We start from the raw sequence: 23266 nt of genomic DNA, 5'->3' as shown, positions 1-23266 counted from the left end.
AGCAAGGAGGCCGTGACTCACCGGGCCAGCTCCTCCCTCCCCGCCCCCGCCCTCCCCCCCGCCCCTCCCGCCCTCAGCTCTCACTCTGGCTGGGAGCAGAAGACAGCCTCGGTCTCTGGTCGGCCACGGAGGCCCACCCTGCCCTGGCCGCGCTGTGTGGTGACTGCAGGCCCCAGACATGAGGGCAGCCCGCGCTCTGCTGCCCCTGCTGTTGCAGGCCTGCTGGACGGCCGGGCAGGATGAGCCGGAGACCCCCAGGGCGGTGGCCTTCCAGGGTGAGTGGTGGCTGGGGGTGGAGGCTCCAGACTCCCCGCTCTTTGCTGCCGGCCAGGGCCAGATGTGCGGGGTCCCTTCCCAACCGTGGAACTGCAGACTGGGGGCCTGGAGCCCCTGAGCCCCACTCCCTGCTCGGGGCGGCTGCAGCGCCCAGCTCTGCCCCACCAGGCCTTGGCCGGGGCCCCTAGAGGGTCAGCATTCTCAGCAGGGAAGGACAGCAGGCAGCTCGGGAGGGGCTCCCGGGCGAGGGGGAGCTGGTGCGGGGCTGTCTCAGCGCTCCGTGAACGCCGTCAAGCCGTGAATCCGTTTGACCCCTCACCTGGCAGTGAGTCCAGACGCACGGCCCCCGTTCTAGACTAAGTCGTGCCGCTGCTGGTTCTGAATCCAGCGAGAAACCTTCACGTGAGGTCTCATTTGTCCAGTCCCATGCCAGGGACGCCCTGCCCTTCGGGGGAGGCTGTGAAGGGTTCTGACTCCCCTCGGGGCACAGGAGCGGTTTGGGGTCTCTCACTCCACCCCCTCCCCACCGTCGCCACCGAGGGATGAGGGACGTCCTGCGGCCTTTTCCCGGGAGAGCCCCTCCAGGCCCCGGGCTCTGCTGCAGGCACTGGGCTGGCGGGGAGGGCAGGCCCAGCAGAGACTCGGGGAACGGGGCGAGAGCGCGAAGGCCCCTCTCCTCCGTCTTCGGCCAGACTGCCCCGTGGACCTGTTCTTTGTGCTGGACACCTCGGAGAGTGTGGCCCTGAGGCTGAAGCCCTACGGGGCCCTCGTGGACAAGGTCAAGTCCTTCACCAAGCGTTTCATCGACAACCTGAGGGACAGGTAGGAGGGACGCCCCGTGACCTTCCTCCGGTGCTTCTGGGCTTCTTGGAGGGTGGGGTGGGGGCCCAGGGGACCACGGGCGCGATGGCCTCAACCTCCCCTCTAAGAAGGGCGCACGTTGCCCTGGCCAGAGCCCCTCCCGGCGCCCTCCAGAGTGAGCCGGTTTGAGCCCCTGCTCGTGGGGGTGGCACCCGTCCCAGGTGACAGTGAGGCTGAGACGTAGGGAAGAGAGTCTCCCGCAGGCTGACCAAGAGGGCTCAGCCACGCAGTCCTGCCGGATGCCCAGCAGCCCCTCACTAACCACCCGGGCCCTGGTTCGTTCTGTGGGCCATGAGAACCTCTACCTGGGTCCTGGATTCCACGTTCTGAAGCTCCCTGACTCAGGGGCCGGGAGGGGCGTCGCTCTGCAGCCCCAGGGCCCCCAGGCTTGGTTCTGGGCTTGGGACCCGGCACACTCTGCTCCGCGTTCCTCCATCTGTGCGTGTGGCTGAGGACACACCGGGGGGAGGGAGGGGTCCGTCCCGTGGGTCCACAGGGCCGTGGGGGTGGGGCATGTAGAATGAGGGCTCCCCCACTGAGACGGGCCCTGGCAATGGGGACACAGCTCAGCTGGCAAAGGACCCCCCAGTCTTCCCTGACCCTGCTGACTGGCCGCTGGGCCTGAGCCTCCCGCCACCAGAAGGGGCACAGTCAGAGGCTGCGGTAACAGCACCGTGTACCTGCCAACCCCCACCGTGCCCAGCGGGAGCCATTGGGATTAGAAACCCTGAGCTTAGTGGGCGTGGCCAGGCCCGTGAGGCAGTGTGTTGGGGGGTCTGGCTGTGGATGGCACCAGGGAGGGGCGGCCATGTGGCCCAGCGTCCCCTGAGTCGCCCTTGTTGCCTTTACTCAGGCTCCCCATGACTCAGTTTCCCACCTGTGAAATGGGGCGGAGTCATCCCCACATTGCCGCTGGCATTCCTGCAGGAGCTGCGATCACTCTGCTGAATGGGCGGGAGGGCGGGTGGGGCAGATGCGAGCCCACCTCTGGCTGGGGCAGAGCAGACCCCTGAGAGCCTCTGGCCCAGGTGCTCAGACCCCCCTGGGTGCCTCCTTCCCCCACAGTCATGCTGCCCCACTGCAGGCCCGAGGACCCCACCCCAGCAGGGCCACACGCTCAGGGCTCCTGGTCTGAGGCCGGGGGATTGGAGCGCAGGTCACCTGCTGGCCACACCCGCCCACACAGCCCTCCAGGAGGGCCGGCCTCAGGGCCACGGGGAAGTCCAGCTGTGTGTCAGCCTCGGCCAGGGTGGAGCAGCCCGTCCATCCGGGTGATGTCGCGCCCTGGGATGGGCAGTAATGGTGCCAGGGGCCGCCCGCCTGACGCCTGCCGTGCCTGATCCTGGCAGGTACTACCGCTGTGACCGAAACCTGGTGTGGAACGCGGGTGCACTGCACTACAGCGACGACGTGGAGATCATCCAAGGCCTCACGCGCATGCCCGGTGACCGCGACACGCTCAAAAGCAGAGTGGACGCCATCAAGTATTTTGGGAAGGGCACCTACACTGACTGTGCCATCAAGAAGGGGCTGGAGCAGCTCCTCGTGGGGTGAGTGGCCTCCTGCCCAGGCAGCTCTCACACGTGGTACCCAGCCTGGGCCGGGGTTGGCCTGGGGTCCCTGTGCGGCTTCAGCTGCAGCCTCCCTGTTCTCTTGGAGGCTGTATGGCCTCCCTGACCACTTTGTGGGCAGGAAAGAGACAGAGACAGACAGAGACAGAGACAGAGAGACAGAGAGAGACAGAGACAGACAGAGACAGAGACAGACAGAGACAGAGACAGAGAGGCAGAGACAGAGAGAGACAGAGACAGAGAGAGACAGAAACAGAGAGACAGAGACAGAGAGAGACAGAGACAGAGAGAGACAGAGACAGAGAGAGACAGAGACAGAGAGACAGAGACAGAGACAGAGACAGAGACAGAGAGAGACAGAGACAGAGAGAGACAGAGACAGAGAGACAGAGACAGAGAGGCAGAGACAGAGAGACAGAGAGAGACAGAGACAGAGAGAGACAGAGACAGAGAGAGACAGAGACAGAGAGACAGAGACAGAGAGAGACAGAGACAGAGAGACAGAGACAGAGAGAGACAGAGACAGAGAGACAGAGACAGAGACAGAGACAGAGACAGAGAGAGACAGAGACAGAGAGAGACAGAGACAGAGAGACAGAGACAGAGAGGCAGAGACAGAGAGACAGAGAGAGACAGAGACAGAGAGAGACAGAGACAGAGAGAGACAGAGACAGAGAGACAGAGACAGAGAGAGACAGAAACAGAGGGACAGAGACAGAGACAGAGACAGAGAGAGACAGAGACAGAGAGACAGAGACAGAGACAGAGAGAAACAGAGACAGAGAGAAACAGAGACAGAGAGAGACAGAGACAGAGAGAGACAGAGACAGAGAGAGACAGAGACAGAGAGAGACAGAGACAGAGGGACAGAGACAGAGAGAGACAGAGACAGAGACAGAGAGAGAGACAGAGACAGAGACAGACAGAGACAGAGACAGAGAGGCAGAGAGAGACAGAGACAGAGAGAGAAACAGAGGCCGAGAGACTGAGAGGCCGAGAGACAGCGCTGGTTTTCCCCACAGCATCAACACCGAGCTGGGCCAGGATCACTGAAACTGACTCTCATCAGACCTGAAGCACGCGCTGAGTTTCGTTTGCTTTCTCGGGGATTTTTCTGGACTGAGGGGTTTCCTCTCATCCCAGTGTCCAGATGTGGGGAGAGAGGGGCTGCAAGCCCCAGAGTGTCTGGAGGGGAACGTGGCCTCCCCACGCCCAGCCCTTCCCGAGGCCTCAGGATCACAGTGGGGGTCCCGGGGCTGCCCTGTCCATCGAGCGGTACGGGGGGAGCCTCTCCCGAGGTCGGTCTCAGAGGCCCACACTGCCGGCGTGGGCCAGACACTCACTTTCCAGTGGTTGTGCCCACCTCCCGCCAGAGTTGGTGCCAAGCTGGGACCTGGGGGACTTGGAGTCGCTAGGAAGTCGTCTGCTCTCTGCAGGGGGTGCGTGGGGGACGTGGCCGCGCATGTCAGAGTGTGGCCCCGCCGTGGAAGCCACAGACAGATATGACTCCTCCTAATGAGCTCGCCCTGCTGGCCGACATGCTCAGTGTCCCCAGCAGCCCGCTCCACTGCCCTGTGACGCTGCCCTCCTTCCGTCTGCTCTCACCTTCCCTTTGGGGGGTTTGATTTGGGGCACTCTGGGATCGCCCTGTTGTTTGCTCATCACACCCATTTCCTGCAAAAGCCGTAGTGACACAGCAGCCTTCAGTTGAGGCAGCTTGTGGGTAGACGAGGCGGGCATCTCAGAGGGCACCCTCCCTGCCCCTTTCAGCCTCCACTCACTGGCCGGGGGACTTTGTGCCCCAGGGCACCGCAGGAACCAAGCCTCCTTTGGGGTCATGGGTGCCTCTCCTGGGAGGGCGTGAATTTTCCAAAGCAGTTTAGAGAAATGAGAGCCACAGAGCATTAGTCCCCACGGTGAGGTTCTTTTTAGTAATCCTCACAGTACAGCCAGGATCAGCAAAGAGAAACAGCTTCTCGCAATGAGACAGGGACCTGCACCTCCCAGATGGGCTTGGGTCTCCCTCCAGTCCCCCACCTAGTCTCGGGGTCTCATGCTGCCCTCTCCTGTCCAGGGGCTCCCACCTAAAGGAGAACAAGTACCTGATTGTGGTGACCGACGGGCACCCCCTGGAGGGCTACAAGGAGCCATGCGGGGGGCTGGAGGACGCAGTGAACGAGGCCAAGCACCTGGGCGTCAAAGTCTTCTCAGTGGCCATCACGCCCGACCACCTGGTAGGCACCGCCCGCCCCGCAGATGCCCCCAACCTCATGGAGTGGCGGCTGCAAGGCCCTCGGCAGCTGGGACCATCTTTTGGTCCTCAGGAGGGTGTGGGGACTCCAGCCGGCCACCCTTGCCCCTGAGAGGCCAGCCCCTCCTGCTGAGGAGCCTGGAGCACCCCAGCCCCCGCTCTGGCCCTGTGGGAAGCGGCCCGGCCGTCAGGGGTCCCAGCCCTGCTCAGCCCGCCCTGAACACTGCCCCCAGGAGCCGCGTCTGAGCATCATCGCCACGGACCACACGTACCGGCGCAACTTCACGGCGGCTGACTGGGGCCAGAGCCGCGACGCGGAGGAGGTCATCAGCCAGACCATCGACACCATCGTGGACATGATCGTGAGGCCCCTGCCCGGGAGACGGGGAGGCCCACGGTGGCCCCAGGTGGAAAGTAATTCTACACTTCCATTTCTCTTTTCAGAAAAATAACGTGGAGCAAGTGGTAAGAGCCCTCCCCGCCAACCCCCAGCCACCAGTCCGCACACGTCCACCCACGCGTCCACCTGGTGTTCAGGATGCGTGTCCCTATGCACAGCCACCCATGTGCCCGGGACACATGTCCCCTGCGTGCCTGCCCATGTGTCTGCCCGTGTGCCCGGGACGTGTGTCCCCCTGCATGTCTGGCATGTGTGTCCCCCTGCACGTCTGCCCGTGTGCCTGGGACGTGTGTCCGCCTGTGTGTCCACCCGTGTGTCCGTCTGCCCATGTGCCTGGGTCACATGTCACCCTGGGTGTCCCGGCCACGTGTCTGTGCCTTTCCCACTGACTCGTCTCCACGCCTTCCCCCCCACAGTGCTGCTCCTTCGAATGCCAGGTGAGTGTGGCCCCCCACCCCTGACCCTGCGCCCTGCACCCTGAGAACCTGAGTCTGGGGTCCGGGCTGACCATCCCCTCTGCCTTGCAGCCTGCAAGAGGACCTCCGGGGCTCCGGGGCGACCCTGGCTTCGAGGTGAGTGGTCACTCCTGCTCCTCGTGTGTTGTGGGGTGTCCCTGCAGCTTGGGGCCTGGGAGTGGGGGTGGCGGGACCAAAGCCTCCTGGGCACCTAAGTCCACCAGGAGGGTCCAGCAGGCAGGTTCTGGCCCGTGCAGGGTGTGGGCTGCCCTGGGGGCGTTGGGGGCTTCTGAGGGTGTCTCTGGCTGCCCTGCCCTCAGCCGCACTCTGCTCAGAAGGACCTTTCTGGGGGTCGGAGGGTGAGAACGTGGGGCCCCCAGTCGTGTGTGGCTCACACAGGATGACCTTAAACGTTAGAATTAGCTGCTGATAATTGCAGCTTGCCACGAGGCTGCTCATGGGCTTCAGATTTCTGGCTTCTCCTAATAATCATCAAACCCAGCAGCTGCGGGCCATGGCCATATCCTGGGGGTCGAGCCGTGGGCCTGGGGGGCTTCTGTGCTGCACATCCGTCCCGCCCGTGCCTGGGGGTCAGCAGGAACGGAGGCAGGGAGTGCGGGGAGCTGGCGTGCGGGGTGGAGCTCCCAGACCCAGGCTGACCAGGAGTGATGGGGAAGGTGCTTTAAAGCCCTGTGATCCCTGAAGACTGGACGAAGTGTGTTTTTAAAAACCTGTTTTGTGAGCCAGCTTTTTAGAAAGAAACAGGACTGCCCCCAACCTTGACCTGTTTTATGTTCCAGGGAGAACGAGGCAAGCCAGGGCTCCCGGGAGAGAAGGGAGAAGCCGGAGATCCTGTGAGTGCCTGACTGTGGGGTGGGGGCCCTAAGAAGCTGGAGGCGGGGAACGACTAGGCCTCGGAAACTTCTGGAAGAGTGTCTGGGTTCTGAGTGCCAAAGTCACTCTGCCTGTTCCTTATGGGTGGGAGCAGGCCTGGAGGGCCACAGCCCAGCCCTCCTTCCACACAGCCCCCCGGGCAGCCCCTGAGCCCATCTGCCAGGGAGGGGCTGGGTGGGGAGGTGCCCAGAGTGCTCAGGCCGGCACCATCTGGGGCCTCTGCTGTGGCTTCTTGGCCCAAATCCTATCCATAGACCTCCCTCCCCCAGCTCCACCTTGGAGCTCCTCGGCACCGTGGGCCCCGTGCAGCAGGGCGGCTCTCTCGGGTTCACCAGGCCTGGGCTGGAGGGAGGGGTGTGGGGCAGGGTGGGACTGGTCCCTGCCCCTGCCCCTCCAGGGGTGTCTCACCGCTTCCTCCTGTGTTCCAGGGAAGACCCGGGGACCTCGGACCTGTTGGGTACCAGGGGATGAAGGTACGTGCCCCAGCTTTCCTCGCCCGAGCCCGGCGGTGCCCTCAGCCCTGCGCGGCACTAACAAGCCTTCTCTTCCTTTTCTTCCGCGGGGCGTGTAGGGAGAAAAAGGGAGCCGTGGGGAGAAGGTGAGTGAGGCTCGACCTCGGGGCTGGTCCCTCCAGGCGCAGATGTGCCATCCTGGACGAGGGTGTCCCCGGGGATGAGGACAGCGTCCCTGACAGGAGACCACATGCCTGGCAGACCCGCTCCACCGCCCCTCCCCGTCCCCTCCATCTGGAAGGACAAGGACAGCCACCCGGGCACCCAGCAGGGGCACTTGTGTCACTTTCACCCCACCCCAGAGCGGGGTCCCACGGGCAGCTACCCTCTGCAGAGTGGGGTCCCACGGCGGTTACCCTCTGCAGAGCAGGGTCCCACGGGCGATTACCCTCTGCAGAGTGGGGGTCCCACGGGGGTCCCATGGTGGTTACTTTCTCTGGAGCGGGGGTCCCACGGGCGGCTACCCTCTGCAGAGTGGGGGGTCCCACAGTGGTTACCCACTGCAGAGTGGGGTCCCACGGCGGTTACCCTCTGCAGAGTGGGGGTCCCATGGGGGTCCCACGGCGGTTACTTTCTCTGGAGCGGGGGTCCCACGGGCGGCTACCCTCTGCAGAGTGGGGGTCCCATGGGCGGTTACCCTCTGCAGAGTGACCCCTCCCCATCACTGTCAGACCCCATGATTCTCAGCAGTGACGTTGCCCCCTTGGGTTGGGGGCACTGGAGCCCCTGCCTTGTGTGGGCCTAAGCCAAGGTTGCTCTGCCCTCCCCACCCCAAACACCCCCTCACATCCTCTTCCTGTCTCCGCAGGGCTCCAGGGGACCCAAGGGCTACAAGGTGAGTGTGGGCTGCTGGGAGGGGGGAGTTCTGCCCCCACGGCAGCATGTCTGACCTGCATCTGACCCCTGCCTTCGTTTTCCCGCCTCACAGGGAGAGAAGGGCAAGCGTGGCATCGACGGGGTGGACGGCGTGAAGGTGACTGGGGACGGATGGGGTGGATGGGGAGGGATGAGGAGGGACAGGGAGGTAACCGGGGAGGGATGGGGTGGACGATGTGAAGGTGACCAGGGGAGGGATGAGGAGGGATGGGAGGGACGGAGTGGATGGCGCGAAGGTTACCCGGGGAAGGAATGACGAGGGATGGGGATGGACGAGGAAGGACTGGGAGGGATGAGAAGGGATGGGGAGGGATGAGAAGGGATGGGGAGGGACAAGGAGGGACAGGGAGGGATGAGGAGGGACAGGGAGGGACGAGGAGGGATGGAGTGAAGCTGACCCTGGTAGGAGGGACAGTAAGAGATGAGTTGGACAGCATGAAGGTGACCAGGGGAAGGATGGGTAGGGATGGGGAGGAATGGGAAGGGATGGAGTGGACAGCGTGAAGGTGACCTCGGGAGGAACAGGGAGGGACAAGGAGGGACAGGGAGGGATGGGGAGAGACGGAGTGGACGGCGTGAAGGTGACCAGGGGATGGATGGGGTGGACAGTGTGAAGGTGACCAGGGGAGGGACGGGGAGGGGTGGGGAGGGGCGGGGAGGGATGGGGTGAGGTGATCCCGGCGGGAGGGACGGGGAGGAGTGGGGTGGACGGTGTGAAGGTGAGCAGGGGAGAGGTGGGGAGGGACGGGGTGAGGTGACCCCGGTGGGAGGGACGGGGAGGAGTGGGGTGGACGGTGTGAAGGTGACCAGGGGCGGGACGGGGAGGGGTGGGGAGGGGCGGGGAGGGGTGGGGAGGGACGGGGAGGGATGGGGTGAGGTGACCCCGGCGGGAGGGACGGGGAGGAGTGGGGTGGACGGTGTGAAGGTGAGCAGGGGAGGGGTGGGGAGGGACGGGGTGAGGTGACCCCGGTGGGAGGGACGGGGAGGGGTGGGGTGGATGGTGTGAAGGTGACCCCAGGGGGCTGTCTGCTAGGTGGGGCTTTCCAGGGAGGGCACAGAGAGCGCAAAGTCTGACAGGTGATAGGCCTTGGTTTACCCACTTGGCCTTCAGATTTTCTGCTTTTCTTCCTCTTTCCAGGGGGAGATGGGGTACCCAGGCCTGCCAGGCTGCAAGGGCTCGCCCGGGTTTGACGTAAGTCACTTCCTCTCACTGGTATTTTAAAACTAGCGCTGTAAGCAGCACCACGTGTGGACTCAGTTTTGACTTCGTCTGGGCGGCCTGGGGCTGCTGCCAAAGGCCGCGGTGGCCTCTGCTGGTGGTCATGCTGCCCTCCTCTCTCCAGGGTATTCAAGGACCCCCCGGACCCAAGGGAGACCCCGGCGCCTTTGGACTGAAAGGAGAAAAGGTGAGTGACTCGCGGCCCCTGGAGGGCCAGGGCCTTCACGATTGGCCAAATGCTGAATCGGAAACCGCTCCTGGAAGCAAGTCCTGGTCCCAGCAGGTCGGCCACCCATGCGGCCTCAGAGGGGATGAGCTGGTGGAGGCTGGAGGCAGGCAGGGGAGTGGCGGGCACAGGGCCCAGCGTGGGAATAGCTGCCGTTGCGCTCCCGCCCGGAGCCTTCCCTGCAGCCCAAGGGCCTTCAGGCCTCCGCCATTCTGTTCCCCGCACCTGCCGCTCGCTCTGCACAAATGGGACCGCACCGCGTCACTCCCAGCCTGTGAGCCGCCGCCCAGAATGGCTCTCAGAACTGAGAATGGGCCAGGTGGCACTGAGGGCGCCAAGCAGGTGGGAGGGCAGGCGGGCAGCAGGAGTGCTGCGGGAGGGCAGGAGTGCAAGGCGGGAGCGCAAGGTGGGAGAAGGAGCTTTTTAGTCTGACTTAAAGCTGAGTCTGCCGTAGCTGGTGTTTTCTCTGGAGTTTCTTTGTTGAAACTGGAAGTGCTGGGGAAGACAAGGGCGAATGCTGACCCCACCCCAAATGTTCCCGGACGAGCTCCTAGAACCCAGCAGACGGTTTCCAAATCTCATCTTTGAGTTCCCAGATTGCCCTCCAGGCCCTAGATTTGAGTTTGCCAATTTGCCAGCCTGGCAAAGCTGTGCCTTCTCTAATGGGAACCGAGTCCTGCCCCTCAGACAAGATGGCCCTTGGCTGGGCCTCATAGGGAACAAGGTTGGAGCATTCCAGGAGGTTTTTGTGCAGGGTTGTGGATGGCTGAGGGTGCTGGGGGATCTGGGCTCTCAGGTGTTGGTCAGAGGGAGGGCCTGGTTTCGGTGAGGCGGGCCCTGGACGTGGCCTCTGGCGGCTGCACCCCTGGTGCACACCCCTGTGAGCGTGTGTGACCCCCCGGTCTTCCCCAGGGTGAGCCTGGAGCTGACGGGGAGGCGGGGAGACCAGGGAGCTCGGGACCACCTGGAGACGAGGTGAGGAGGTGCACAGGCCCCACAGATGCCGGGCATGGGCCCAGGGAAGGCAAGGAGATGGAGTGACCATTCTACCCTTGTTCCCCACAGGGCGAGCCAGGAGAGCCTGGTCCTCCCGGAGAGAAAGGAGAGGCGGGTGACGAGGTGAGTGAGGGCTCCGGACACCTTCCTGGGGAAGTGCACGGCCTCAGCCTCCGATCCTCTTTGCTCGGGGTCTGCTCCACATCCCTGAGACCAAATACAGGGTGTCCACCAGACTAACGCCGGCGTCTGTTTCTCTTCATCGCAGGGGAACCCAGGACCTGACGGTGCCCCCGGGGAGCGGGTGAGTGGGGCAGGGGCGGCCTGCGCTGTTGGCTTGCACTGTTCGCCTCACTGTGTAACTGTGGACGTGGCCTCTGTGGCCCAGTCCGGTACTCTCAGCACTGAGAGTCACGGCCCCCTGCCCCAGACAAGTGGGTTTCTTCACCCACACGTCCAGGACGCCTCTTCCCGTAGGCTCGGAACGGGTGGGACCTGGGCAACCAGGAGATTCCGGCCTCTGGAACTGTGGACCATGAGGTGGAGGGATGGCACCTCGCAGGGGTCCTGCTGGGGGAGTCGGCCCAGGCCAGGCCTCAAGCCCCACCCCAGCTGGGCGTGAGTTCCAGCAGCTGAGGCTTCACCCTCTGTGTCTGTCCACTCAGGGCGGCCCTGGAGAGAGAGGACCACGGGGGACCCCAGGCACGCGGGGACCAAGAGGAGACCCTGTGAGTCACAGTTCCTGGACCTGGGACCCACCCCAGGAAGGGGCAGGCAGATGCTGGGGCTGGTTCAGGCCTCCGGAGCCACAGGACATGCCACGAAGCCCCTGTCGCCCCTCGACCTGGCCAGCCCATTCACATGCCGTCAGGGAGGGCAGCCCCTGAAGCCGGCGCCCAGCCACGTGCCTGATGCTGGGACCTGTTTCGTGTGAAGGCGTTGCCCGTGGGCCCGGTGCCCACTTTCCCACCAGGCGGCGTCCACATTTCTGCCTCCGAGCTGGGTTCTTCTTTGGAACAATTTTCCTTTGTTAAAATTCCCAGCATGAGGAAGTTGGGTCAGAACCCCAGGTGGGAAGCTAGGCCAGCGGGGCACCTGCCTGGGAAGTCTTGACATAGAAACCTCACCCCAAAGCAGAGATTCTGGCGGCCCCAGAGGCCACCCCCCACCTTCAGCTCCATGGCCGTGGGCCTCACTAGGGCCACCCCACAGCCCAGCCTCAGGGTGCAGAAACACAGGGCCCTTCTCTGTCCCTGTGACTGTACTGGCCCCGGGGCGGGGCAGCTGGCAGATTCTGGGTGTCTCAGTCCTGCCGGGCTCAGGCAGAGTGAGGGGGGAAGAATGCCCTGCTGTGCCCAGCCGAGCCGCCAGGCCTCAGAGGCAGCACCCCCAGGTGCTCCCTCGTCCGACAATCAGGACATGCAGCTGTCATGTGCTGACAGTCGGGCGGGGCTCCAGCAGGGCCGGGGAGCTGAGCTAGAGCCAGAGTCTCGCCACCGAGGGGTTTGGCTCCCCGAAGGGGGATGGGGGATTTCTGACCTCCTCCCTGGGAGCTCCCCAGAAGCACACAGCCCCGTGGAGGGGCGGGGGGACGTCAAAGCAGGGACTGTGTGACTTAGTGACTCAGACCGCCTTCCAGGCCCACTCCTCTGAGATCAGGGAATGAGACTGACAGCCAGGCAGAGCCCAGAGGAAGGGCCGGCCACACAGCTCTGGCTTCCCAGCAGGCCGCACGTCTGTGGCTACAAACACCTGCCAGGTCTGCAGAGCTCACTGGAGAAGCAGGGATGCACGCAGGGACGCCTCTGGGGCCCCAGGAGAGCTGCCGGCCTCCTGAGTGAAGACAGCCAGCCACGCTGATGGCCACACACGTGGGCCGAGGAAATGCCTGGGGAGGCCAGGAAGGAGCCGTGTGGGGAGGGAAGTCCGGAGCAGCCCAGTGACCACCTGGATAGCACGCTCTGGCTCCCAGCGTGCCCTGGCAGCTGTCCTCCCCAAGGATGGCCCAGCTCCACACTCACTGCTCGTCTCTCCTCAGGGTGAAGCTGGCCCACAAGGTGATCAGGGAAGAGAAGGCCCCGTTGGTGTCCCTGGAGACCCGGTAGGAGGCCCTGTGGGGTTGGGGGGCATTGGCCAATTTGGGTTTTGGAGGTAGAAGTGCTCCAGCAGCTCACGCACTGGGGGTCTCTTCATTTCCATTCGAGGGCGTCTGTGTTCCCGTAGATCTCATGGGTGTCCCTGCATGGGAGCCGGCTCCTGGGGGTGAGGCACAGCATGGGCCGGGCTGGTGTGGATTGGTGAGGGCAGGCCCAGCGCCCGGGGGCCCGACGCTCAGACGCTCAGCCCCAGATGGAGAAGCGCTGTCCGGGCACCCGTCTGGGGCAAGGGTGCCTTGCAGTGAGGAAGAGGCTTTGGAGCCCCTGGGAGACACTGTGGGAGCTTGGTCAGCATTTGTTTTTCTGGGTCAGGGGCCAGGCATGACTGTGCCTGGAGGTCAACTGGGGAGTGTGAGGCTATGGAAGTTTCCAGAATCCCGGGGTGTCGGGATGAAAATGCACTCTCATCTCATTCTAAATTCCCTTCTCCGAGCCTCTGGAATCGCTGTGCACACCGCGTGGCTTTCTGTCTCTTCCCCCATTCTGATGACTGCCATGATGGTGAATCCACTGTGGTGTTGCCCGCAGGCTGGGCTGGGCTGTTGCATGCTCCTGGAGCTCACCTGCCCCACGGGGACAGGAAGGCCTCCACACGGTCACGCCCAGAGACAGCAAGTGTGTACTCCCCGAGCTTGTCTGCTTCTGTGGACAAATCAACCTTACAGCTCCATGCGCGTAGCTGCCCACCTGCCACACATAAGGCCAGACCCTGGGCATGGCAGCAGGCATGGCAGCAGGCATGGCAGCTGTCTCAGACGTCCAGCAAGACGGGGCCTCAGACCCAGGGAGATGGGAGAGGCTGTCCCAGTGCAAGTCACATTTGTATTTCTGTGCACGAGGTGAAATCGTGCTTTTGTGGTGCCAACAGGTGTTACACAACTGTTAAAAACACCTGTGTCATAGATTAGGACCAGAGCAGGGCTTGGCAGGCAAGGTCTGGGCCGTTCGTCCACCTGGTCCTGCGTGCGGCTCATGGCAGGGGCAGAAAGGGCTCCCGACACCTTCCTGGGGAAGTGCACGGCCTCGGCCTCTGATCCTCTGCTCTTTGAGCTCCCGGGGCTCCAGCCCTGAGGCTGATCTGACCTCCTGTGTGGTCACCGCAGGAGAGGGCCAAGTGCAGGGCGCAGTGCATGGAAGAGGCCACGCAGCCAGTGGCAGGTGGTGGGGAGGGGACGGCCCAGGGCCAGGTTCCAGGCTTGCGAGGCTGCTCAAGGCCTTGGTAGCCGAAAGTCTCAGTGGGAAAAGCGTTCAGAGGCCAGGACTTGCTCGGAGAATTCTGACCACACCCTGTCTGTTTTATATGTTCAGTTTTCAAAATAATTAATAGCCACTATAAGAAAAAACAAAGCCATTTTCAAAGAGTTGTGACAAGAGAGGCAGTCCTGTGAGCAGGCGGCTGCAGGACCTCCAGTGTCATGGGGCAGGCTGCACAGGGGCTGGTTGGTCCTGTGCCTGGGGTCTGGGAGCAGGTCCCTAGGCTGCTGTGCTGGAGGAGGTTCCCCCAGTGCCTGAGACCAGGGCACCACGTTACCCTTGACTCACAGTTGCCTCGCCGAGGCAGGCACTTGTTCACCTGGAGCCTCCCTGGGGCCTTTTGGGGCCTGGGATGTGGATAGGTGGCTTTGGAACCACATTTGTCCATCGGGACATTGGGCTCCTAGCTGGCCTCCTGGGCTCTCGCTGCTCTGGGCACCTCCCTGCTCAGCTCTTGCCAGCCTTACCGCTCCCCTCCACCCCGCCCAGCACGGGCCTCTCCCTGTGTGGACACCAGAAGTGGTTGGGCCCTCAGGGCTGGTCCCGGGAGGTGCCCCCAGTGAGCTGCCTCTGCAGCCGCTCTGCAGAAGCTGCCGAGTCTGGCCTCCTGCTCCCTGTGGCACACTCTGACCGTGTGTGGTGAGGTCCAGGCCTTCTGCCTCCCACTCACCTGGCCCAGGGCACAGAGACCTCCTTTCCATCCTCCCTCCTGGCTCCCCTTCTCGTGTTCCCAAGGCAGGGTCTCAGGGTACCAGACTAACCCCTGTGAACCCCAAGTTTGGTGGGCTTCTGGACCTCCTTGAGGCCTGTGTGCAAAGTCCCGAGTCAAGCGTGCAGTCCTAACACTGCGGGGGTGTTGACCACGCAGGGTGCAGGAGCTTCACAGCCAGGGCTGGATGCTCACAGTCGGGTAGGGAGAGCAATACACTAGGTGCCGCCCGTCTGCCTGGTGGAGGCCACGGGTCAGGCTGGTGAATGGGCCAAGTCTGGTAGTGGGGAAGTTGTAAACATCTGAACCACCAGGACAGGCCTCATCACGAAGCATCAGCCTAACCACAGGCCAGGGACAGGCGTCCGACCAGGCTCATGGCTGGGGCCCACCAGGGCCAGGTGTGCACACGGCTCCCTTCTTGGCTCAGCTGGCTGCATTGGGAAGTGCCTGGGCGCCTGGGCTAGACCCAGAAGGGCAGGGACTCACCACTGGATCGTCCACGGAGCAGGCCCTCGAGGGTGGAGGCTGGAGCCAGCTCTGGAAATAGACCCCACAGGGGGTCCTCATGAGATGTGGGGGACCCAAGGAAGTCCAGCAGGCAGCCTCAGGTGCAGGTGGGGGCAGGGTGGTGTCCAGGCTCAACCCACAGCGGGTCCTGCGGTTGGGGGTGGGCTAAGGGGACCAGGCCAGGCCCAAAGGGGACCATGAGGGAGGGCAGTCTGGGGCCACTCTGATGGGAGAAGGGGCAGGTGGTCTGCGGCCCAGGGACCTGTAGCCTCACCCCTCCATGGGGGCCTAAGGCACCAGCCAGGCGCTCACTGAAGTCATCTGAAAGAGGTTTCAACACTCGTGCCCAGGCCCTTCATCAGACCCAAGAGTGGGCCTGGCTCACCCCCTGTGCTGATTGGACCAGGGCCGGAGCCTGGGGGCCCTGACACTTCACGGTCCGAGACCCTCAGCTCAGGGTCAGGGGGGGCTCAGGCCTGAGGGCTGGGTGAGGGCTGCGGTCCAACGTGCCACATCCATCTCTCTACAGGGCGAGGCTGGCCCTATCGGACCTAAAGGCTACCGAGGCGATGAGGGTCCCCCAGGCTCCGAGGTGAGTCCCGCTCCCCACCCACGCCCGCCACCCAGGAGGGGCCTGAGGGTCCAGAACCCACTCTCTGCCCGGTGCTTGCCCCGCGTCCTCTGAGGACCCCATGGTCCTGGGTGTCCTGGCTCCCGCTGGGACCTCTCCCGGCCCCAGGAGGGCCCTGCTTCCCTCCAAGGTCACCACGCCTGGGCCTGCTCCCTTCACGCCTCCCTCTTCCTCCTCAGGGTGCCAGAGGAGCCCCAGGACCTGCTGGACCCCCTGGAGACCCTGGGCTGATGGGTGAGAGGGTGAGTGTCCAACAGCTTGGGCCCTGGGGCCGAGGCCTGGCTGCCAGAGGCCCTGGGGCCCAGCCCTGCACTGTGGAACTGCCTGGGGTCCCTGACTGGGCCGGGAGCGCTCGCAGCATCACTGGCTCCTGGCCACAGTCAGCACCTGAGCCAGAGGCTGCCTCGGCAGGGCCCCTCCTGCCCTGAGGTCTGGGTCCCAGGGTCCACGGGGACCAGCAGGGTGGCCCCAGGGGAGGGAGGGGCTCTGTGGGGTCAGTGCTCCCGGGCCCATGCTGGTCAGTGGGTATCCCAGGCCTGGCTGATTCGCATGGTGACAGCTACTGTGCTCCCCCAGGGTGAAGACGGCCCCCCTGGAAATGGCACCGAGGGCTTCCCTGGCTTCCCCGTAAGTGCCCAGAGGCTGAGCCCACAGGAACGTGCCCCAAGCCGCCTGCAGCACCCTCTTTAGTGGACTGGGTACTCCTGGGTGGGCGGGTTGGCCCCAGGACCGCCGGCTGGCCCAGGAAGTCCATGGCCAGGATTCTGTCAGCTCAGGCCCTTCCGCAGTGCCCCTCACAGCCTCCCCTCTCAATCAGAACCCGGCATCACCGCCCTGCTTTTCCGTGACAGGGGTATCCGGGCAACAGGGGCCCTCCCGGGATAAACGTGAGTACACCCCCTCCTCCATCTGGCTGTGGGCACACACACATTCACAGTCACAGGGACACGCACGTGTGAACACACATGTGTAAACAGGCTCCCGAACAAACACACGGGCACCCGCCACAGCCCCAGTCGGCATCAGCTCCAGCAGAAGCCAAGGCTCGTGGCCAAGGCCCTGCGAGGCTCCCGCTGTGGTGTGGCCCGTGGGTCCCCTGGCTGTGCCGATGGGGGGGACACATGAGGATCACGGGGGGACCTGTGACGGACCGATGCTCTCCTCGGTGAACAGGGCAGGCCCAGCCCCAGAGGCCGCCCCACGGCTCCCTAGGCCACCCCAGGACCCGGTTTCTCCAGCCCAGGAAACGCGTGTGGTGGGGAAGGGAAGAGTGCCTCCCTTATCTTTATTTTTTTCCTTTTAAACTTTCTGCTTCCTAAAAACAAAATAAAACCCATGATAACCAAGCACTCTCCCATCACTACAGGGCACGAAGGGCTACCCCGGCCTCAAGGGGGACGAGGGGGAAGCCGGGGACCCCGGAGATGACGTAAGTGTGGACGGGGGCAGGGCCAGCCCTGAGTCCACCTGAACCACAGAGGGTTGGCCCTCGAAGGGCAGTGGACCAGGACCGGCTGGTGGGAGGCCTCATGGGCCCCGGCTGCTGGACGCTCTGTGGACGGGGCCAGTGCGCAGATGCCCAGACGGTGCACACCCCGTTGACACAACGCTGTTTCCTTCCAGAACAACGACATTGCACCCCGAGGAGTCAAAGGAGCAAAGGGGTACCGGGGCCCCGAGGGACCCCAGGTGGGTGGGTGTGGCTGGGTGAGGCCACGGTGGGCTGCGCCTGGGACGCTGGATGCTGGGGCTGGGGAATGCTGGAAGGGGCTGGGAGAGCGGGAGGCGGCGGGAGGGAATTTGGGGGAGCACGTCATCTGGGAGGCTCTGGGGGTGGGAGGCACCAGTCGCCAGGGTCTGGTGGCGGCCAGGGTCGGGGTGGTGGCCAGGGCAGCAGAGCTGAGCCCAGGGAGACAGCAGGTCCTCAGGGTGGGCCCCACCTGGGATGGTCGCCTGGACCACCAGTGAGCGAAGCCCCAGCTGCCCTCACAGGACCCTCACTGAGGACGAGGGGCTGGGAAGGGGGGGTGGGGGGATGGGCTTGATATGGGGTAGGGGTCCCGGGGGTGGGGCCTGTCTCAGCTCAGGAAGCTCAGTGGGCACCTCACCCTCAGAGCTCCTCTACCCTGTTTCTCGGACAGGGACCCCCAGGACACCCAGGACCGCCCGGGCCAGACGTAAGTGGGGCTCTGTGAACATCGCTGGGGGCAACCACTGCAGCCTCCGTCCCTTGGGGTGTGGGTCCTGTCCGTGGGAGCTCCTGTAGACGCTGCTCACAAGGGGGGGTGGGTTGTGGAAGAAGAGCTGGTGCCAGGCCATGAGGACACGTGAGGATCATGGGGGGACACACGACAGCCATGGGGGGGACACATGAGGATCATGGGGGGACCTGTGACGGCCATGGGGGGACCTGTGACGGCCATGAAGACACGCGATGACTGTGGGGGGACATGTGAGGATCATGGGGGGACACGTGGCGGCCGTGGGGGGACACGTGACGGCCATGGGGGGACACGTGAGGATCATGGGGGGACACGTGACGGCCGTGGGGGGACCCGTGAGGATCATGGGGGGGCCTGTATCCATGAGGACCATGAGGGGACCCATGGTGGCCACGAGGAGACCCATGACAGTGCTGTTTCTGTGACCACATCAGGGGTCCAGCCGTGTAGCAGGGGTGTAGTGGGCAGAGCTGGGCACACCTGCAAAGAACCCCGTGCCCAAACCCAGCCCTGTGGGGGCCCTGGGGAGGGTGACCTGGAGACCCAGTAGCCCACAGTCCCCGCTGGGAGGGGCTGTCTGTGGCCTCAGGACCCTCGTCTCTCCCTCCCCAGGAATGCGAGATTTTGGACATCATCATGAAAATGTGCTGTGAGTATCTCTGAGAAGCCATTCTTAGGGAGAGCAGGGCCGCCAGCCCGGCCTGTTCCACTCCTAGAAGGGTCTCTCCACTGTTGGGGGCCCGGGTCTCTGAGTACATCCTTGAGGAGGCTCTTCAGCCAGCCCCTACCGACCTCCGAAGCCCTCCCAGGCCCCCAGGTCCCTGTGCAGGCTGAGAATCCCCGGTGCCGCGCAGAGCTGCCACGTGGGGAGGGCGGCCAGGGAGGCAGGGAGGTGGGGAGGCGGGGAGGCTGGGAGGGAGGCCAGGGAAGGGGGGAGGCTGCCCTGAGAACAGGAGTCTTTCTGACGTGGGCAGGATGGGGCCCTGACTATGGTCTAACTGACCCTTTCTCTTCTCCTCAGCTTGCTGTGGTGAGACCCGTGCTCTGGCTTCTGAGAGAATGGATCCTGGGGGTGGGGGAGCGAGGCCTGGGTCCCACGCATGTCACAGGACAGCACGTGGCACCCTGGTCCCTGCCCACAGCTCCTTGCACCTGTCCACCCCTCTGGGGTCTGCTCCAAGCCAGCAGAGTCCCGGGTGCTGGGCTGGGCCCCTCCATCTTTCACCCATAACTGAAATAACTAGGAGCAGGCTGGGGGTCCCTGCTCCATCGTTCTGGCCCACAGGCCCCACGCCCAGCCTGGCTGAGCAACGCAGGCCCTGACCAGCCACCGAGTGGAGCGGCCATTGGGGGGCCATTGGAGGGGGTGGGCTCGTCTAGGGCTGAGACAGGCGGGACCAGTGTCAGGCGATGACGTGGCAGCCAAGGAGGGGCCAGGGCGGAGGAGGGGAGGGGCCAGGGCGGTGGAGGGGCGGGGCCAGGGCGGTGGAGGGGCGGGGCGTGCTCTGCTGACACTGCCCCCGCCTGCAGAATGCAAGTGCGGCCCCATCGACCTGCTCTTCGTACTGGACAGCTCAGAGAGCATCGGCCTGCAGAACTTCGAGATTGCCAAGGACTTCGTCGTCAAGGTCATCGACCGGTTGAGCCGGGACGAGCTGGTCAAGGTGAGGCCTCGCCCTTCCCGGGTTTGCCCAGCGCAGGTGCATCCCGGCCCTGCCAGCCGCCCCTGCCAGGGCCAGACCTCAGCCTCCCGAGGCCGTCGCTGCATCCCTGTGACTTCCCTGCTCGTGAGGAGGATGCCAAGCACGCGCCAGTCCATCCGGGCCTCCAGCTCCACCTGGCGAGGCTGGCCCATTCTACACAGGCACCCCAGATGAGGGAGGGGCCCCCCTCTCCTTGAGGGCCAGCAGTTTGGGGTACTGAGTTCTGGGGGTGGGCTTGTCCCTCGTGGACAGAACCTACGAGGGCGTCATCCACCAAGGAAGATTGGTTTGCGGGGTACCCAGGTTCCAGGGGCTGTGCCACCCCCTGGGCACCGGAGCCAGTCACAGGGGACCCAGGTCCTGAGGTCCTGGGGGCTGTGCCGCCCTCTGGGCACCCGCAGCCAACAGAGTCATCCCTGGGAGGCTTATGCAGACCTGGGGTAGCGCTCCCGTCCTGACCCCGGCGCCGGTCCCACAGTTTGAGCCGGGACAGTCGTACGCAGGTGTGGTGCAGTACAGCCACAGCCAGATGCAGGAGCACGTGAGCCTGCGCAGCCCCAGCATCCGGAACGTGCAGGAGCTCAAGGAGTGAGTGCCCACAAATGGCCAGGGCCCTCCCACCCCTCGTCCCGACCCCTGGCCCCGCGGCGAATCGGCCCTGACCCCTCATCCCAGGTGGGCTCGGCCCCGTGGCAGGCCTGGCCCCGACCCGCCCCTCCCGCCCCTTCCTGTGCAGAGCCATCAAGAACCTGCAGTGGATGGCGGGCGGCACTTTCACAGGAGAGGCCCTGCAGTACACGCGGGACCAGCTGCTGCCACCCAGCCCGAACAACCGCATCGCTCTAGTCATCACTGACGGGCGCTCAGACACCCAGAGGGACACCACGCCGCTCAACGTGCTCTGCAGTCCAGGCGTCCAGGTGGGGTGGCCACCCCCAGGCTGCACCTGCCCCGCCTAGGGCGCCCCGCCAGCCAGGGTGGTCTTGTCCCCAGAAAGACGAGGGCAGAGCGGGCTGCGCCACACCGACACTGTCTGTCCCCACAGGTGGTCTCCGTGGGCATCAAGGACGTGTTTGACTTCGTCCCGGGCTCCGACCAGCTCAATGTCATTTCTTGCCAAGGCCTGGCACCATCCCAGGGCCGGGCCGGCCTCTCGCTGGTCAAGGAGAACTATGCAGAGCTGCTGGAGGACGCCTTCCTGAAGAATGTCACCGCCCAGATCTGCATAGGTACGCCCAGGGCTGTCCCAGATCTGCATAGGTGCACGGGCCGCCCGGGCTGTCCCAGGTCTGTGTAGGTGCATGTGGGGCGCCCGGGCTGTCCCAGATCTGTGTAGGTGCACGCGGGGCGCCCAGGGCTGTCCCAGACAGAGGCCTCCTCCCAGCTCACTGTGACCTCCAGGGGCACGGCCACCCCTGTGCTCAGCCGGAGGTCCTGGGACATCTCCTAGGGGTTATAGGTGGAGCAGTGGGCCCACACTGCATGGTTTTTCTCTTTTACAGATAAGAAGTGTCCAGATTACACCTGCCCCAGTGAGTACCTCAGCGGCCCAGGCACATGGGGAGGAGGGCACCGTGGCTGGGGCAGGGGCTCTGAGAGGAGGGGGCTCTGGGAGGAGGGCCTGGCGGTCACAAGAGCAGGTGCATGGCTCACTCTGGTGGCTGAGCACCACCGTGCCGTGCCCTCTCTGGGGAGCTCGGACGCCCTCTGGCCGGCCCACTGCGGCTCATGCTAACGTCTGCCCACCCCGCTCTGCAGTCACGTTCTCCTCCCCCGCTGACATCACCATCCTGCTGGACAGCTCTGCCAGCGTGGGCAGCCACAACTTTGACACCACCAAGCGCTTCGCCAAGCGCCTGGCCGAGCGCTTCCTCATGGCGGGCAGGACGGACCCCGCCCACGACGTGCGGGTGGCTGTGGTGCAGTACAGTGGCACAGGCCAGCAGCGGCCAGAGCGGGCGTCGCTGCAGTTCCTGCAGAACTACACGGCCCTGGCCAGTGCTGTCGATGCCATGGACTTTATCAACGACGCCACGGACGTCAACGACGCCCTGGGCTATGTGACCCGCTTCTACCGCGAGGCCTCGTCTGGCGCTGCAAAGAAGAGGCTGCTGCTCTTCTCAGATGGCAACTCACAGGGCGCCACGCCCGCGGCCATCGAGAAGGCCGTGCAGGAGGCCCAGCGAGCGGGCATCGAGATCTTCGTGGTGGTCATGGGCCGCCAGGTGAATGAGCCCCACATCCGCGTCCTGGTCACCGGCAAGACGGCCGAGTACGACGTGGCCTACGGCGAGCGCCACCTGTTCCGTGTCCCCAGTTACCAGGCCCTGCTGCGCGGTGTCTTCCACCAGACCGTCTCCAGGAAGGTGGCACTGGGCTAGGCCGCCCCACACGCAGGCCCCAAACCCTGTCCTCCCACCCCTCCCCACCCATCACTAAACAGTAAAATGTGATGCGAATTTTCCCGACCAACCTGATTCGCTAGATTTTTTTTTTTTAAAGAAAAGCTTGGAAAGCCAGGACACAACGCTGCTGCCTGCTTTGTGCAGGGCCCGCCGGGGCTCAGCCCTAAGTTGGCGTCACCTGGGCTCCCCGCCCCGGGCCCTCCTGCCCGCCCTCCCTCCTGCAGCTCCTTCCCTAGGCACCTCTGTGCAGCATACCAGCCTGAGCCAGACGCCCTCTCGGGACCCGTGCTGCACACACCTCCCTCTCCTTTGTCCCCATAGCCGGCTTTTCCCACCAATTCTCACCTAACAGTTACTTTACAATTAAAGTCAAAGCAAGCTTTTCTCCTCAGCTTGAGGCAGCCATTGGAGTCTGTCTCGTTTTGGGAAACCAAGGTCAGAAGGCCGCTGTAGACATAAATCTCGGCGACTTGGCCCTGTCTCCTGAGTGTCCTGCTGGTGACCGGCCTGGACCTCGGCCCCACAGCCCTAGGGGCTGCTGCTGACCAGCACTGACCCCGACCTCAGCGTGTACTCGCAGGGGCGCTGGCTGCACTCAAGACCCTCGAGATTAAAGGTGCTAACCCCATCCGCTCCTCCCTCCCGCAGAGACTGGGGCCTGGACTGGACATGAGAGCCCCTTGGTGCCACAGAGGGCTGTGTCTTACTAGAAACAATGCAAAACTCTCCTTCCTCAGAACAGTGACGTGTTCGACGTGTTATCAAAGGCGCCCTTTCTATGTTCGTGTTAGTTTTGCTCCTTCTGTGTTTTTCTCTGAACCATATCCATGTCGCCAACTTTTCCAAATAAAGGTTTTCACTCCTCTCCCTGTGGTCATCTTCCCCACAAAGTAAAATCCTGCCATGTGTGCCAACGGAGCAGGCACAGGAGGTTGGGGGAGTGTGTGTGCGTGCCCGCTCCCAACCCCAATCACCACCAGTCCCAGGCCAGAACCAGGGCTGCCCTTGGCTACAGCTGTCCATCCATGCCCCCGATCTGCGTCTGCGTCGGTGACATGGAGATGACGCTGCACCTGTGGACAGAGAGGAGCTGAGGAGGCATCACCCTGGGCTTTCAGGCCTCAATGGTCTGGGGCCGG

The 23266-nt window shown here is 64.1% G+C and overlaps 1 protein-coding gene across 1 annotated transcript; it reads left to right on the top strand.

The window, feature by feature from the left end:
* The first annotated feature begins 82 nt into the window (after positions 1-82).
* Positions 83-22992, top strand: COL6A1 (collagen type VI alpha 1 chain). Its single transcript, XM_005548498.4, has 35 exons — positions 83-275; positions 969-1098; positions 2487-2687; positions 4783-4942; positions 5193-5321; positions 5404-5424; positions 5776-5796; positions 5887-5931; positions 6615-6668; positions 7137-7181; positions 7280-7306; positions 8029-8055; positions 8149-8193; positions 9235-9288; positions 9440-9502; positions 10454-10516; positions 10607-10660; positions 10806-10841; positions 11203-11265; positions 12576-12638; positions 15696-15758; positions 15977-16039; positions 16374-16424; positions 16649-16684; positions 17164-17226; positions 17421-17486; positions 17939-17974; positions 18632-18668; positions 19041-19049; positions 19550-19683; positions 20201-20310; positions 20459-20642; positions 20768-20951; positions 21225-21254; positions 21481-22992. Exons 1-35 carry the CDS (start codon positions 179-181, stop codon positions 22101-22103), a joined length of 3087 nt encoding a protein of 1028 aa, XP_005548555.3. The 5' UTR covers positions 83-178; the 3' UTR covers positions 22104-22992.
* Positions 22993-23266: the final 274 nt, after the last annotated feature.

This window comes from Macaca fascicularis, chromosome 3, assembly GCF_037993035.2.
Source record: "Macaca fascicularis isolate 582-1 chromosome 3, T2T-MFA8v1.1".
Classification (NCBI taxonomy): domain Eukaryota; kingdom Metazoa; phylum Chordata; class Mammalia; order Primates; family Cercopithecidae; genus Macaca; species Macaca fascicularis.
This window is presented reverse-complemented; position numbering and strand designations above follow the sequence as displayed.